This window comes from Heterodontus francisci, chromosome 1 (assembly GCF_036365525.1).
Source record: "Heterodontus francisci isolate sHetFra1 chromosome 1, sHetFra1.hap1, whole genome shotgun sequence".
In the NCBI taxonomy this organism is placed as follows: Eukaryota; Metazoa; Chordata; class Chondrichthyes; order Heterodontiformes; family Heterodontidae; genus Heterodontus; species Heterodontus francisci.
Genome location: NC_090371.1, coordinates 105,626,665 through 105,642,913, shown reverse-complemented (window position 1 = coordinate 105,642,913; position 16,249 = coordinate 105,626,665). Strand labels below are relative to the sequence as shown.

At 44.1% G+C, this 16,249-nt stretch overlaps 1 protein-coding gene across 4 annotated transcripts in view; it reads right to left on the bottom strand.

Annotated features, from left to right (window-relative positions):
- ipo11 (importin 11) overlaps positions 1-16,249 on the bottom strand; it is an 837,351-nt gene that overhangs the window by 674,595 nt on the left and 146,507 nt on the right. For all 4 annotated transcript variants that reach the window (XM_068034109.1, XM_068034083.1, XM_068034101.1 and 1 more), the window contains exon 7: positions 8,674-8,732. In XM_068034109.1, coding sequence (XP_067890210.1) covers positions 8,674-8,732 — 59 coding nt within the window. The remainder of the gene's footprint in view (positions 1-8,673; positions 8,733-16,249) is intronic.

Sequence of the window (16,249 nt, the reverse complement as noted above, 5' to 3'; positions counted from 1 at the left end):
GCCCAACCCCCACCTCACTTGTTTATAATCTGTGACTTTTCTAATATTTGTCAGTTCCGAAGAAGGGTCACTGACCCGAAACGTTAACTCTGCTTCTCTTTCCACAGATGCTGCCAGACCTGCTGAGTGAATCCAGCATTTCTTGTTTTTGTTTCAGATTTCCAGCATCCGCAGTATTTTGCTTTTATTTTAGCGTTTAATTCACTGCCACTTCTCTTCCAGGAATGCCTACCTTGAAGAAGTTCTGCTCTTCTCTCCGACGGGATTTTCGTTTGTCTCTTTTACCTTGTTCACCTTCATTGCTTTCTATTTCCCTCCTGGTGTTTGACCTTTTGGTCAGCTATGTGGCCTGGTCCAATCTGCACCTTCTCCTTTGTTATCTCTTGCCCAACCCCCACCTCACTTGTTTATAATCTGTGACTTTTCTAATATTTGTCAGTTCCGAAGAAGGGTCACTGACCCGAAACGTTAACTCTGCTTCTCTTTCCACAGATGCTGCCAGACCTGCTGAGTGAATCCAGCATTTCTTGTTTTTGTTTGTAATAGTACCAAGTTTGCTGATGACACAAAACTAGGTGAGAATATGAGTTGTGAGGAGGATGCAATGAGGTTTCAAGGGGATTTGGACAGGCTAAGTGAGTGGGCAAAAACATGGCAGATGGAACATAATGTGGAAAAAGTGGTTATCCACTTTGGTAGGAAAAACAGAAATGCAGAGTATTTCTTAAATGGCGACAGATTGAGAAGTGTTGATGTTCAAAGGAACCTGAGTGTCCTTGTTCACAAGTTACTGAAAGCTAACATGCAGGTGCAGCAAACAATTAGGAAGGTAAATCGAATGTTGACCTTTATTGCAAGAGGAGTTGAGTATAGGAGTAAAGTCATCTTCTGGAAATTGTATAGAGCCTTGGTGAGACCATGCTTGGGAGTATTTTCTAGTTTTGGTCTCCGTACCTAAGGAAGGATATACTTGCCATAGAGTGCGTGCAATGAAGGTTCACCAGACTAATCCCTGGGATGGCAGGAGTGTCCTATGAGGCGAGATTGAAGAGGCTGAGCCTGTATTCTCTAGAGTTCAGAAGAATGAGAGATAATCTCGAAGCATACAAAATTCTTACAGGGCTCGACAAGGTAGATGCAGGAAGTCTGTTTCCCCTGGCTTGGTTGGCAGGGGGGTTGGGTCTGGAACCAGGGGACACAGTCTCAGAATAAGAGGTAGGCCATTTCGGACTGATGGAGGAATTGCTTCACTCAGAGGATGGTAAATCTGTGGAATTCTCTACCCCAGAGGGCTGTGGAGGCTCATTGAGTATATTCAAGACAGAAATTGACAGATTTCTAGATATTAAAGATATGAAGGGATATAGGGCTAGTGCAGGGACTGTCATTGAGGTAGAAAATCAGCCATGATCTAGCTGAATGGCGGAGCAGGCTCAAGGGGTCAAATGGTCTACTCCTGCTCCTAAATCAGTGCATCATGTTAGAGAAATCTCCAAGCCTGTTTGTGAAGAAGACACTGAGAGTTGGATGCTTTGGTGGAGATTGTTTATTGCTGGTCACAGAGCTTACTTCTGCTCTCCAAACACCACCACCAGCCAGTGCTGGCTGTCTCTTCTTTATGCAGTGGCGCAGTGGTTAGCACCGCAGCCTCACAGCTCCAGCGACCCGGGTTCAATTCTGGGTACTGCCTGTGTGGAGTTTGCAAGTTCTCCCTGCGTCTGCGTGGGTTTCCTCCGGGTGCTCCGGTTTCCTCCCACAAGCCAAAAGACTTGCAGGTTGATAGGTAAATTGGCCATTATAAATTGCCCCTAGTATAGGTAGGTGGTAGGGGAATTGAGGGAAGGTGGAGATGTGGTAGGAATATGGGATTAATGTAGGATTAGTATAAATGGGTGGTTGATGGTCGGCACAGACTCGGTGGGCCGAAGGGCCTGTTTCAGTATTGTACCTCTAAATAAATAAACTGACGATTTGCGTCAACCCATTTAATTTCTTTTCTTTTCAACATTTCTTTTACACTCTCGAGATCAATCCTCAACCTCTTTTCTGAGACACTTTATCTATGTAGCAGTCTATAGGAAAACTCTTCTCCGGTTGCCCCTTATACAAGAGTTCCTTTAAAATACTCGATAAATACATACCTATATCTATCGCTTCTATCAGTGCAAGTGTCTCAGCAGCTAAGGTGCTTTTAATTATCCTCTTTATTTTCTTTGATTCCTGGGCTAACGGACAACATTTATCATTTCTTACCACCAAAAATATAAATGAACCCTGCTGCGCTCAAATAACCATCGGTAAGACTAGCATGTGAGGCGTCACTAAAAATGAACAATTTCATCTTTTCTGGGTCACCCAATGCTGGAAGCTTGAGTGTGCATTTATCAAAATGCAATCTCTTCAATGTCTTATTTGCTTTCAGCACTTCCTCAACAGTAGCATGTATCAGCATGGTGCTCAATTCTAATACATCCTAGCAAGCACTCAGCCTAGTTTGTGTGCACTACCAGTTCAACTGCCCAATTAAGTTCTTTAACTGGTCTACCTCTTCCTTGGTTGCATAGTCTTCCTTTTGTGAGGATCTGGCCCGATTTATTGCAATCCTATTAATATTCTTTAGTGAAGACTGTTGATTTAAGGTTACCCCCAACTTCGGCTGCCTAATATTCAACGCTATATATTTAAGCCCGACTTCCAATTTTAAATTCCTGCAGAACTTTATCTGCCACAAATTTCTCAAATGCCTCAGATCCTCCCCACAGAAAATCATCCACGTGAATCAAGAAAATGCCTGCTAGTTTTTCTTCACAGTATCAATACAACATTGCTGGATGCACTTTTAGTTGAATACAACCAGCTTTTAGTAGGACGGACCCAACTGAAAAATACCACACCCTGGATGCATCATTGAGCCCATAGACACACTTGTTTAACTTCCATAATTTCCCTTCTATATCTCCAGCTTCTTTTGGTGGCTTTAAAAATACTTCCCTTTGAAATTTCTCGCCTTGCAAAAATTCTGCTTTGATGTCAATGGACTTACATTCCCATGAGTGTGTCGCTAAAAGGGCTAGGAAAATCCTCAAACTTACTTTTCCTGCTGTTGGGGAGTCCACTCGAACTTCCTGGTCGCCTCGTCGTTCCTCAAATCCCCGAGTTACAAGTCTGGCCTTCACTTTATACATACCATCGGGAAGTACTTTCCCCTGTACAGATCCATCTATGGGACAATGCTGGTTGTCCTCTATCTGGCACCTGCATGTGTATGCCAAACTCTCTCCAACTGTCAAGCTCTTTTTTTTGGGCATCCTTTATCAATTTACCATCTAACTTGTTAGTAGCCATTACAGCTTCTTTATCTTAAGAGCTCCTACTACTTATGGTGCCCCTCACCTGCTCTCTGGTGCTTGCTCTGGTGAAATCACATCCCCCACACGAGTCCCTTTCCCTTTCTGGATTACTACTACTCGACCTGTCTTCCTACAACCAAACTTACTTTCACAAGTTAGTGACCTTTTCCTTGGACTATGATAATCTTCAGGTCCACTGTCTGAACTTATACTACGTTTTCTGGCCTGCCACATTTTCACTTCCTTCTGTCAATCTGTCGGTCTGATACTCTGTCCCTTGTCTTGCACATTCAGCCAATGTTTGTATTTCCCAGTGGCCTCCCCTGCCCTTCCTATAATGGTGGCTTCCCTCCATTCACCAGCCCCCTCTGGCATATATATCACTAGTCGCAACTTTTGGTAGTTGACCTTTGGGATAAATGGCCTTATCTGGATCTTCACTATCACTTGGTCCACTCTCAGTCAGCCCATTATCTGCCACAATCTGTTGCTCGCAAAGGTCCGACATATGTGCATGCTAACTACATGGTCTATCAGCAGCATCCACCATTTGTTCAGATTCTGTCAATGTATAATCAGTGCCAATAAGCCATGAGAAATGTACTCTAATGGTTTGGTTGCCATGTTGCAAAATCACCATTTTGCCATCAGTGTCTATAACTTTTCCTGGTCCTCTCCATTCTTTCTGCCCTTCTATAAAAATTCTTTTCTGATGGCCTGATCAGATACCTCAAAGTTCTCCTGATTTTTTCTGAAACCTCCGCCTTAATAAATGCTCTTCTCCCTGCGTGGATGGCATTCAAATATTCCATAAAAATTGAACTAATTGTAGTCCCCTCTAAAGCCGGGGGATGATCCCACATTACGAACGACATTTTCGGATTCCTGCTATAAACTATTGAGAGCGGCTGTAGCCCCCAACCATTTGAAGCGTGTTTTTTGCATGAACTGCCCACGCCAGAGCAGTCGTCAATTTACAATTTGGATGGCCTGCTAAAATTTTTCGGAACATTTTGTCAATCATGGCATGATTTCTCTCTCAAATCCCATTACTGAAAGGACTTTCTGCAGCTGTGTGCATTGCTACAACATTCATATTTTCACTCATACTCCTGAACTCAACATGGGCAAATTCTCCTCCATTGTCAGTTAGAAACCTAGCCAGTGCTCCCAGTCCTGTTCCTAACCACCTTTCCATTATCTTGTCCACTATTACTTTTTTGTCTTTATTCTAAGTTATCGTCGACAGACTGAATCTAGTCGCCACGTCTATAAAGTGTAGAATACAAATGTTTTTTGCTTTATCCCATACCTTCAAGTCCATCGCTGCGGTTTCATTAAAGTCCCCTGCTAATGGGAGACACACTATGGGTCATGATTGCGTACTCCTGTACATTTTACAGATACCACATTTTCCACTGATATCCTCGATAAGTTTAGTGTAGTCATCTATTACCCCTGCATCTTTTAACAGAATCTTCAACCTATGACAAGATGGATGTGCAAACTGTCGATGTAGTCTTGAAATAATCTGCCTTTTCTCCTTTAAATCCCTACCCCCGGATGCCATTAATACTTAACATCCTGCTTAGAGATATCAGGCCTCGCTAAAGGATAATGTCCCGAATGTGTAAACTGCAAAGCTACAGATTTACCAAAGATAATCGCCTTATCGTGTTCCATATCCAATTTCATCTGAGCCTTTTTCATAGATGGTTTAGTTAACAGCAAAGGTATATCACTGGATACTACATCCATACTAACAAAATGCTTTACCCCTGCAATTTTACACTGAATTACCACTCTTTTAGTGATTTCAACGAGTTGTCATCCCCAAACCTGAAACAGGTAGAACTGTCGTATTCTTTGACCTTATTTCAGTCTTCCTTACTTAAAGAATTCACGTAACACCTTAACCAGTCCACTCCACATACTGTGGATGTACACCCACTGTCTAGAACTGCGCAACTGAACGAATCTGGGGCTAGGGCACTCATTACCGGACTGAAGCTTCTCGCGACCCAGTACAATTCCTTCTATTTGATCAGTAGCGCGATCCTCGCCTTCCGAACCTTCCACGTTATGCGTCATCTCAAAAACCCTGTTCTTTTTTGGACAATGCAACGCATAGTGATACTTTGAGTCACATCAGAAACACCTGTTGACCACCCTTTGGTTATTCCGAGGGGTTCAGCCTTCTGCCATAATTGCCCAATTCCTGCCGTCTGTTATAGCTGCCAAAAGATCTCTACCTTCATTTGTTTTGTGTGTGTTTCTCCTTTTGTACTGATGCTCGAGCCCCATACTTGAACGGCCTCTAAATGCTGCTAGCATTATATCCTCCATCTTGGACGTCACCACTAAAGAACCCATGAAAGCGGCTGGAAAGGAATGTTATGCCAAAATTCTTTTTAGGGTGTCAGACATCTGATCAAACAGCGTATCTTTTTCATTGAATCTAACTCCGGTTAATACCAAGAGTCTATCCATATCCTGGCATAATCCAACAATTTGAAGGCAAGTACTGATCTAGGAATTTCCAAGCCGAATCGCTGCAACCTTGCATATAGCCGGATACACTCCACAATATATTCTTCTATGGAAGAACCATCCATTTTTCTAAATTTATCAATGTCCAACCACGCCTCATAGGCACTAAATAAGTCATCTTTCATGTAAATTTTATCCATATATTTCAAGAGTTTGTCCAAACCTTCCTCATCATCCGAATGATGAGCCTCTAGCTCCAAGAACACTTTGTCCCTGATCTTGCTTCTGGTGGGAAGTGAAAGTGCAAGGGCCATTCCTTGCTTCCTTTTAGGTAAAGAAATAACCTGTGTCCATACATCAACTTCATTCTTCCACTGATCATAAGATTTGGCTTCACAAAACAGCAGTGGAAAATCATATCCCAACACCTTACACTTGGTTTCAGTCACCTTTGTTCAAAAAAAACTCCAAATACAACTTTCTCAAAAAAAACTCCAATTCTAATCTCCTGTCTGAAAACAAATCTTAGTTTCCAATCTTCACTTTCAGGCAACCATCCTCTGCTACCAATGTTAGAGAAATCTCCAAGCCTTTTGTGAAGAAGACACTGAGATTAGGGTGCTTTGGTGGAGATTATTTATTGCTTGTCACAGAGCTTACTTCTGCTCTCCAAATACCACCAGCCAGTGCTGGCTGTCGCTTCTTTATATATACACACTTGAATACAATTAACTAATTAACACCCAACACTTGTTCACCCTATTATCTTGAACTACCAGGTATTTATCATCCATTAACAGAACTTCAGACCCTAGCACACTCCATTTGTGAAAGTGTTGTGGCATGAACCAGGTATCCCTTCATTCTAGGAATCCAGAGCCCTGGACTATTGATCCAAACGCGAGTTCAAATCCCATCACAGAAGCTCAGGGAATTAAACTCAATCAATTCATTAAATCTGGAATGAAAAGCTAATCTCACTAATGACGACCATGAAACTACCAGATTGGCGTAAAAACCCATCTGCTTCATTAATGTTCTTTAAGGAAGGTGGGAGTAGTTTATAGGCCCATAACAGCAGTTTTACTGTTGGACTTGAGAAATAATTGGAGCTTGTAACAAAAGCAATGCATTAATTGTGGGGGACTTTAATCTTTATGTAGACTGAGCAAATCAAATTGGCAAAGATAGTCTGAAAGATGAGTTTGTAGTAAAGGCCTGCTACCCAACCTGAACCCGATGGGACCCGATAACATGCATCGGGTTCGGGTCGGGTCGCTCTTCCAGGTCCGGCTTTTGGGCCTGGGTCGGGTCGGGCCGGACACATACAGCAAGAAGTGGTAAAAGTAAAAAACCTACCTGAGTTGGGAGTCCAGGACGTCAAAGAAGGAAACTCTGAGTCTGCACAGTGAGCGTCCCTATGATGTCATCACACTCATGCTGCAGCTTCCCGCAGATTGTGAACCGCAAGGTAGGTAAAGGGAACATTCCGGTGGTCAGGTCGGGCTCGGGTCGGGCATGGGAAAAAATGGAGGGACTCGGACCAGGTCCAATGTGGTTCTGTCGGGTTCAAGTCGGGTTTTTTTTCCGTGACCTGAGTAGGCCTTTAGTTTGTAGAATGCTTTCGCACAAGTTCCTAGAATATGTTGTGGACCAACTAGGAACAAAGCTATTTTAGTACTGTGCAATGAGGCACGATTAATTAGTAATCTCAGTAAAAGATGCTCTGGGAAAAAGAGATAAAAAAACAACTGAATTCCATATTAAGTTTGAGAGCGAAATACTGAAGTCCAAGACATGAATCTTAAACTTAAACAAAGCCAATTACATAGAGGGGACAGCTGACTACAGTTGAGTGGGTAAATAATCTAAAAGGTATGCTTGTAAATGAACAGTGGGAAACATTTAAAGAAATGATTCAAAATGTTCAACACGAATGCATTCCGTTTAGAAAGAACCGAGTAAGACATCCTTGGCTTACTAGGGTAATTAAAGATGGGACTAGATTAAGAGGAGGTTTACAATGCTGGGAGGAGTTAAGTCTGAGGATTGGCACAGTTTTCGAAACGAGCGAAGGATAACCAAAAAGTTGATAAAACTGGGGAAAAAATAGAATGACAGTAAACTAGCCAGGAATATAAGAACAAATTGCAAGAGCCTTTATCAATACATAAAAAGGTGAGTAGCAAAAGTAAACAAACGTCCCTTAGAGGTAAAGACAGGAGAAGTTATCATGGGGAAATGAGGAAATGACACTGATGTTGAACCAAAGTTGCACAAAGGTTGATGGGAGTCCAAGCTCGAGGCATTTAAGTATTTGCAGAAGTTGAAAAATGGTGTTTGGGTATAACCAATCATGATCAAACCTCCACAAAGGAGCACTCTCCAGCAGGGGTCACTAAAAAGCAATCAGAAATGGCAACCTGGGTGATTTTACCTATCTTCGTGAAGGCCAAATGTAGCACCCTTTAGACACTAAGCTGGGTGAGATCATTTAATTCACTGAAGACCAGATCCACCTGGTCTGGATAGTTTAGTATCCTGTTGGATGATTTATTAATCCACTGTTTTCCTCAGCGTAACTGAAGATTTACTGATTTTCAAATAGGTCCTCAATCTATTCTCAGGTAGAGACATCCACATCAAACATTAACCCCTGATTCAATCAATCAGGCAGAGAATTCATGATAGCACTGAAACAACTTGGTTGAACTCTGACATCTTTTTCAATGTGATGTCAGGTGTTCCACTCATTCAAGGTACAAATTCAGGACAGTGGAGACAGTGTCCTCAAATTTCTGCAAGTAAAAGAAAATGTGTGAAAATTACGTACCATTACTTCTAAATTCTTGTGAGGTTCCATAAACCCATGCACTGTCAGTTTACGAAGAACTAAAAAGAAAAAATATAAAAGGAGACACACTTAAGTTGGTAACATATTGCACAATTTTTATGTTTTTCTCCAATTTGAGCTCCAACAAATACTTGGGACCTTAACGATATTGCTGCAACTAACTAATGCACAGAACCAGCTGAAAACCTCACATAAAACCTCCTTTGCACTACAAATATTCAGCAGTGTGCACATATACATGGAATATGAATACCCTGCGTTGATTGTTTGCAAAGTTTGAAGCAAACATATGTTAATAAAATTAAATTTGGCTGTGCCATGTCACCTGCTATGAACTACCAATAGAATATATGTCTACATCAATTTGGATTTTTTTTTAAATCATAATTACCACCCCAGAGTCACAGATAGAAGTTTAGACTAGTACTAATTATCAGATTATTTGCAAAGTTTTGACATATGAACAAAAATTTAACAGTTTATACCCTTGCATGACTGGTATAAATGTACATCAACAGAAAAAACCATAAAGTCAACAGTTGATCTGAAGAGAAAAACAATCTGAAGTTGTGGGAGATAAGCAGGATGATTTTGCAATCAAGATACCTGCAAGATGACAAGCCTGCAGACAGAAGATTGGAACTGGGTCACCCTGCTTCATAGAAGACTTGGCAATCTGATACTCAAGCTAAGAAGGGCTTTAGTTCACTGGGGGACAGTTGTTGATTAAATTATTTTGTCAGGAAAACATGATAGCCAAATGAGAAATATTAATCGGTTGGAAAATTACATTAGACTTTTAATGGAAAAAATACTAACGTTAACTTTTAAAAACTGGCAGCCAAGATGGCTACCGCAATTTACATCTGAAATACCAGGAGATTGAACTGGAGACAAAAGTCAAAAAAGAAGCCCAGCCAGAACAATGCTTTGGCTAACTGAGTAGATTATCCAGATCATCTTCATTAGCAGGACATTCAAAGCTATCTCGAGGTATTCATAAGTGGAGAACGTCCCTCTGGGGGTAAACACTGACAACGCTGTCTGAGAGAGATTTTTGGGTTTTAGACTTTGGACTTCATGAAAAACAAAGGGGATTGAGAGAACCATGTGATCATCTGTCCATCTCATGGGAAGCTGAGTTTGTTTCCCTTGGGCAAAAAGACAAGCAGTAACTTGGTGCGTGCAGTAGCAGACGGCTGTGTGCTTCCCTTTCTCTATCTCCCTTCAGAAAACATCAAGCTGAAAACTGTGTGGCTGTGGACCCTCCAAGCCTACAGAGTGCTTCAGGGGAAAAGTTCTGCCTCCAAGAAAACCCTGAGCAAAGCGGGCCAACCACAAGTGCACTTTGACCAGACAAGACTTCAAGAATACAAATCCAGCCGGAAGACCAGCAAATCATCCAGCCTCAGACTGAGTATTTAACTTTTATTTATTCTGGACTCTAATCCAACCACCATCTAATGCTTCCCTCTAATCTACATGTATGTGAGATTCTCATGTGAATGTGCGCATGAATGTGTAGCATATTTTTTATTTTAAATCGGTGTTAGATTGTTAGGTATAATAAACTCACTTCTTTCTTGTTTAAACTCAAGAAAACCTGTCCGATTGGTACTTTCCACCATAAAGGTAAAACACTCAGGAGGTGGTAAGCACAACCACTGTTTAAAAGGAATAAACCTTTTTGGGGTCAAGGAAGAGGAAGGGCAAGAGGGGCGATTGTGACCCCCTCGTCATTTAACCGTAACAGAAATTTGGGGCTAGAGTCCAGGATCGTAACCCAATGACAAATGAGAAATTTGAAGTGGGAAACAAATAGATCCCTAGTAAAAAAAAAAAAATTATAAAACTTCAATACAGGTTTTCTTGTGTTTCAGTGCAAGAATACTAACATGTCCACATTCGAGGCCAGTACCTTCCTAAGCCAGGGTGAAGTAACTTGGGATAGGTTAAAGGCCCTATTGTTACGAGAGTACTTTGATTTTCTTTGTTAAATATAGTTCAAGGACTTATAGTTGAATTATGGACATTGATTCATCTGGAACCTTGGAAGAGATGCTGAACTTTGTTTTTTTTTTAAAAAGTCACCAGAAGGTTCCTGGATTTGTCTTGTAAGCTAGTTTTACTGGAAGGCACCTGTCTGTGGATAATCACCCAGCAGGGGTCGTTTTTGACTTGGGGAAATGTTTACAAAGAAGGACAGGTCAAGATTTTTAGCGGTCAGGAGGCTTGACTTCTGGACTGTTTTTAGTTTCAGCTTGAACTGTTACAAGAGACAATTGGTTTGTGCCTGCCAGAACAAGACCCAGATCATTTCTCTCTTGAAAAAAAATCCTGCATTTCCAGTGTGTAAGTTTCCTAGTTCCAACTGTATTTGAAGAACCCTGCACATCGATGTGTGGGAATTCAAACCTTGTTGTCGCATTTTCGCTTTAAGACCTATGTGAAACTTCAGTAGCTGCATTTCTTGGAAAGCCTACCCAAACTTATCTTCAACATCACCTGGAAGGAACAGTTCTAGGAATATCCCAGTGACAGCCGTCCATACACAGTTGGGACGGCAAACCAAAGCCAAGAATAAGTAATCCCCGCTGAAGTGTTTTTTTTTTAGTTTTCTTTGCAACAGTACGATCGACAAAAATCCCTTTTATTTTTCCAGTTAACCGGGTGTATGGATGCGTGTGTGAGAGAAGGGCTAGGATAAATAAGGTGTTTTAATAATTCAATCTGTGTGTGTATGTTTACTTCATTATTGGTTAAGAATTGTTTTATAATTAACTGATGATTTTGTTGTTTATTAAAGAAATCTGGTCGGTGTGTTTTATTCTGGGAAAAGGAGCATATGATTGACCGAATTGGTAAGTGGGAAGATTTAAATTAATGTTGTGACCTGTGGAGAACTGGGACTAGAACAAACAGTGCACTTCTCCCGCCTCGGTCGTAACACGATTCACTGAAGAGTTAAGGAAAATAACTGGGCAGTTAGGGATTTACTTTCTATACAAAAGCTAAGAAATCTGAAAGCCTAAGACTTGTGGCCAACCATTTTTGACTTGAACCTTAAGATTCAGTAACAGGGTTAGAGTCAGAAACAGACAGGGGAATGTTAGCAAAAATACAATTAGAACAGAGGAGACTCAAATTAGAATTCCAGAGAGAGAAAGAACAGAGCGGGTGTCCAGAAAGGGAAAAAGGAAAGAGAACTTTCCAGAAGGAGAAGGAAGAAAGAGAACTAAGGCAGCTTGAATTAACTAGGGGGTGACCCAGTACCGGTATGACTGTAGGAACTGCCGGAAACATGCCAAAGGTGACACATGACCGCCTACGGGGTTCCGCTCTGGATTTTCTGTTAGGGTTTACTAGCTTAGCCTTGGTCTCTCCTGAGACACCCACAAGGCAGTGGGGTTGTTAAGGCCTTTACACAGGGGTAGGAGGATGCAGGTGGGAGGAGGGGGAGGGGTGGAGGGAAGGGGGTGCGAGGGGGTGCGAGCTGGGAGAGTGGAGCTGGGAAGGGGAAGGGGGTGGGGGGTGGGGGGGGAAGGGGTGCAGGTAATAAACCATTTCCTCAGTTCCCACCATCTACGCCGGGAAAGCTCATCCGCGTCCTCCGGGAGGTGAACGACAGCCTCGGGCGCCAGTACCAGCAGGAATTCACCAACATTGCGCTGCAGATGCGCTACGAACCTCACATCTCCTGCAGGCACTTTGAAGTTGTGGCTGAGGAGCCGTTCGTGGCTTTTTACGTGTTCGGGGCACCTTTTTCACAAGGCTTCCCCTCTGTAATAGTCTTATTACCCTAGGGTTCCGCTGCTCCTTCCTCTCTACAATGGACTTAACGCACGCCGTGGCCACAGACAATCTGTACGGTGTAGAGAACAGTATAGAAGATCAGAGTATCACCAACTGTACTTTGCAATTTCGTCCGGATTTCATTCAATTTCATTGAGTGCTCAATGAGGAAAACAAAGAGCAGGTATGGCTGGGGGAGGGCAGCGGGCCCAGGTAACATTAACTAGTTGTTAACTTGAAGTTAGGGCTAAAATGTACTGAATAAAGAGCCAGGGGAATTAAAACAGTTTAAGAGGGTAGATTGGGGGAGAAAGCACTAAGAAAGGGAGCAGATGGCCATGGATAGAGTTGCACAGCAAGGGAGCTTCCTCGGGAGCTCATAGCCCAGGAACCATCTTCTTTGCACTCCTTTGGACCCCACCAGAAAGGCCGAGAGGGGGGTTTTGACGCTTGGGCAACTCTCAACCTCCATACATTCGCCCAGGCATGCGCCATGGAGAGGTCACTCCAGTCGCCTCACAGCGACCGAAACAACACGGAAAGAGAAGCAGAGTTAACGTTTCGGGTCAGTGACCCTTCTTCGGACGGGTTATGTCTAGCTCAATTGGCGTAGAGATTGGGCGCCACGGGTTGCCATTGTCAGTGGGAGAGGTCATCGCACCTCACTGGACAGCTACCGCCTGTCTCAAACCCGGCAGCCCCCGGTCAATAAGGTTCTGTCCCGCCACAGTCCATCTGCTTCAATGGGTGCTTGGAGCTCAGGGTCATTGCCCGAAAAGTGGACTGCAACACAGCACCAAACAGCACGAAAAAAAGGCACCAGCCCTTCGTTTTGCAAGCTGGAACATCAGAACTATGTGTCCTGGCCTGTCGGAAGATCTTACACAAATCAACGATTCTCGGAAAACCGCCATCATTAACAACGAGCTCAGTAGACTCAATGTAGACATTGCAGCACTTCAGGAGATACGCCTCCCTGCGAGTGGATCTCTAACAGAGCAAGACTACACCTTCTTCTGGCAGGGTAGGGATCCTGAAGAACCAAGACAGCATGGAGTGGGCTTCGCCATCAGAAACTCCTTGCTCAGCATGATAGAGCCTCCCTCAAATGGCTCGGAACGCATACTGTCCATCCGACTGCTCACCGCCTCTGGTCCAGTACACTTACTCAGCATCTATGCTCCAACACTCTGCTCCCCACCTGAAGCTAAAAACAAGTTCTACAAGGAACTCCATAATATTAGCAGAATCCCCAACACCGAACACCTGTTCCTGCTGGGGGACTTTAATGCCAGGGTTGGGGCCGACCATGACTCATGGCCCTCCTGCCTTGGGCGCTATGGTATTGGAAGGATGAATGAGAATGGAAAGAGACTGCCTGACCTCTGCATCACCAACTCGTTCTTTCACACCAAACCCTGTCACCAGGTTTCATGGAGGCACCCAAGATCACGTCGTTGGCACCAGCTGGACCTAATCGTCACAAGGCGAGCCTCCTTTTTTTTTGATTAGAGATACAGCACTGAAACAGGCCCTTCGGCCCACCGAGTCTGTGCCGAACATCAACCACCCATTTATACTAATCCTACACTAATCCTATATTCCTACCAAACATCCCCACCTGTCCCTATATTTCCCTACCACCTACCTATACTAGTGACAATTTATAATGGCCAATTTACCTATCAACCTGCAAGTCTTTTGGCTTGTGGGAGGAAACCGGAGCACCCGGAGAAAACCCACGCAGACACAGGGAGAACTTGCAAACTCCACACAGGCAGTACCCGGAATCGAACCCGGGTCCCTGGAGCTGTGAGGCTGCGGTGCTAACCACTGCGCCGCCCCAGTGTTCAAGTCACACGCAGCTTCCACAGTGCGGACTGCGACACCGACCACTCCCTGGTGTGCAGCAAGGTTAGACTCAAACCAAAGAAGCTGCATCACTCCAAGCAGAAGGGCCACCCGCGCATCAACACGAGCAGAATTTCTTATCCACAGCTGTTACAAAAATTTCTAAATTCACTTGAAAAAGCCCTTCAAAACACTCCCACAGGGGATGCTGAGACCAAGTGGGCCCACATCAGAGATGCCATCTGTGACCACCTATGGCAAACGTGTGAAGAGAAATGCAGACTGGTTTCAATCTCATTTTGAAGAGCTGGAACCTGTCATAGCCGCTAAACGCATTGCACTGTTGAACTACAAAGAAAGCCCCCAGCGAGTTAACATCCGTAGCACTTAAAGCAGCCAGAAACACTGCACAAAGAACAGCCAGGCGCTGCGCAAATGACTACTGGCAACACCGATGCAGTCATATTCAACTGGCCTCAGACACCGGAAACATCAGTGGAATGTATGATGGCATTGAGAGAGCTTTTGGGCCAACCATCAAGATGATCACCTCCCTCAAATCTAAATCGGGGACACAATCACTGACCAACGCAAGCAAATGGACCGCTGGGTTGAGCACGACCTAGAACTGTACTCCAGGGAGAATGTTGTCATCGAGACCGCCCTCAATGCAGCCCAGCATCGACCAGTCATGGATGAGCTGGACGTACAGCCAACAAAATCGGAACTCAGTGATTCCATTGATTCTCTCGCCAGCGGAAAAGCCCCTGGGAAGGACGGCATTACCCCTGAAATAATCAAGAGTGCCAAGCCTGCTATACTCTCAGCACTCCATGAACTGCTTTGCCTGTGCTGGGACGAGGGAGCAGTACCTCAGGACATGCGCGATGCCAATATGATCACCCTCTATAAAAACAAAGGTGACCGCGGTGACTGCAACAACTACCGTGGAATCTCCCTGCTCAGCATAGTGGGGAAAGTCTTTGCTTGAGTCGCTTTAAACAGGCTCCAGAAGCTGGCCGAGCATGTCTACCCTGAGGCACAGTGTGGCTTTCGTGCAGAGAGATCGACCATTGACATGCTGTTCTCCCTTCGTCAGATACAGGAGAAATGCCGCGAACAACAGATGCCCCTCTACGTTGCTTACATTGATCTCACCAAAGCCTTTGACCTCGTCAGCAGACGTGGTCTCTTCAGACTACTAGAAAAGATTGGATGTCCACCGAAGCTACTAAGTATCATCACCTCATTCCATGATAATATGAAAGGCACAATTCAGCAGAGCGGTGCCTCATCAGACCCCTTTCCTATCCTGAGTGGCGTGAAACAGGGCTGTGTTCTCGCACCCACACTTTTTGGGATTTTCTTCTCCCTGCTGCTTTCACATGCGTTCAAGTCCTCTGAAGAAGGAAATTTCCTCCACACAAGATCAGGGGGCAGGTTGTTCAACCTTGCCCGTCAAAGAGCGAAGTCCAAAGTACGGAAAGTCCTCATCAGGGAACTCCTCTTGGCTGACGATGCTGCTTTAACATCTCACACAGAAGAGTGTCTGCAGAGTCTCATCGACAGGTTTGCGGCTGCCTGCAACGGATTTGGCCTAACCATCAGCCTCAAGAAAACGAACATCATGGGACAGGACGTCAGAAATGCTCCATCCATCAATATCGGCGACCACGCTCTGGAAGTGGTTCAAGAGTTCACCTACCTAGGCTCAACTATCACCAGTAACCTGTCTCTCGATGCAGAAATCAACAAGTGCATGGGAAAGGCTTCCACTGCTATGTCCAGACTGGCCAAGAGAGTGTGGGAAAATGGCGAACTGACACGGAACACAAACGTCCGAGTGCATCAAGCCCGTGTCCTCAGTCCCTTGCTCTATGGCAGCGAGGCCTGGACAACGTATGTCAGCCAA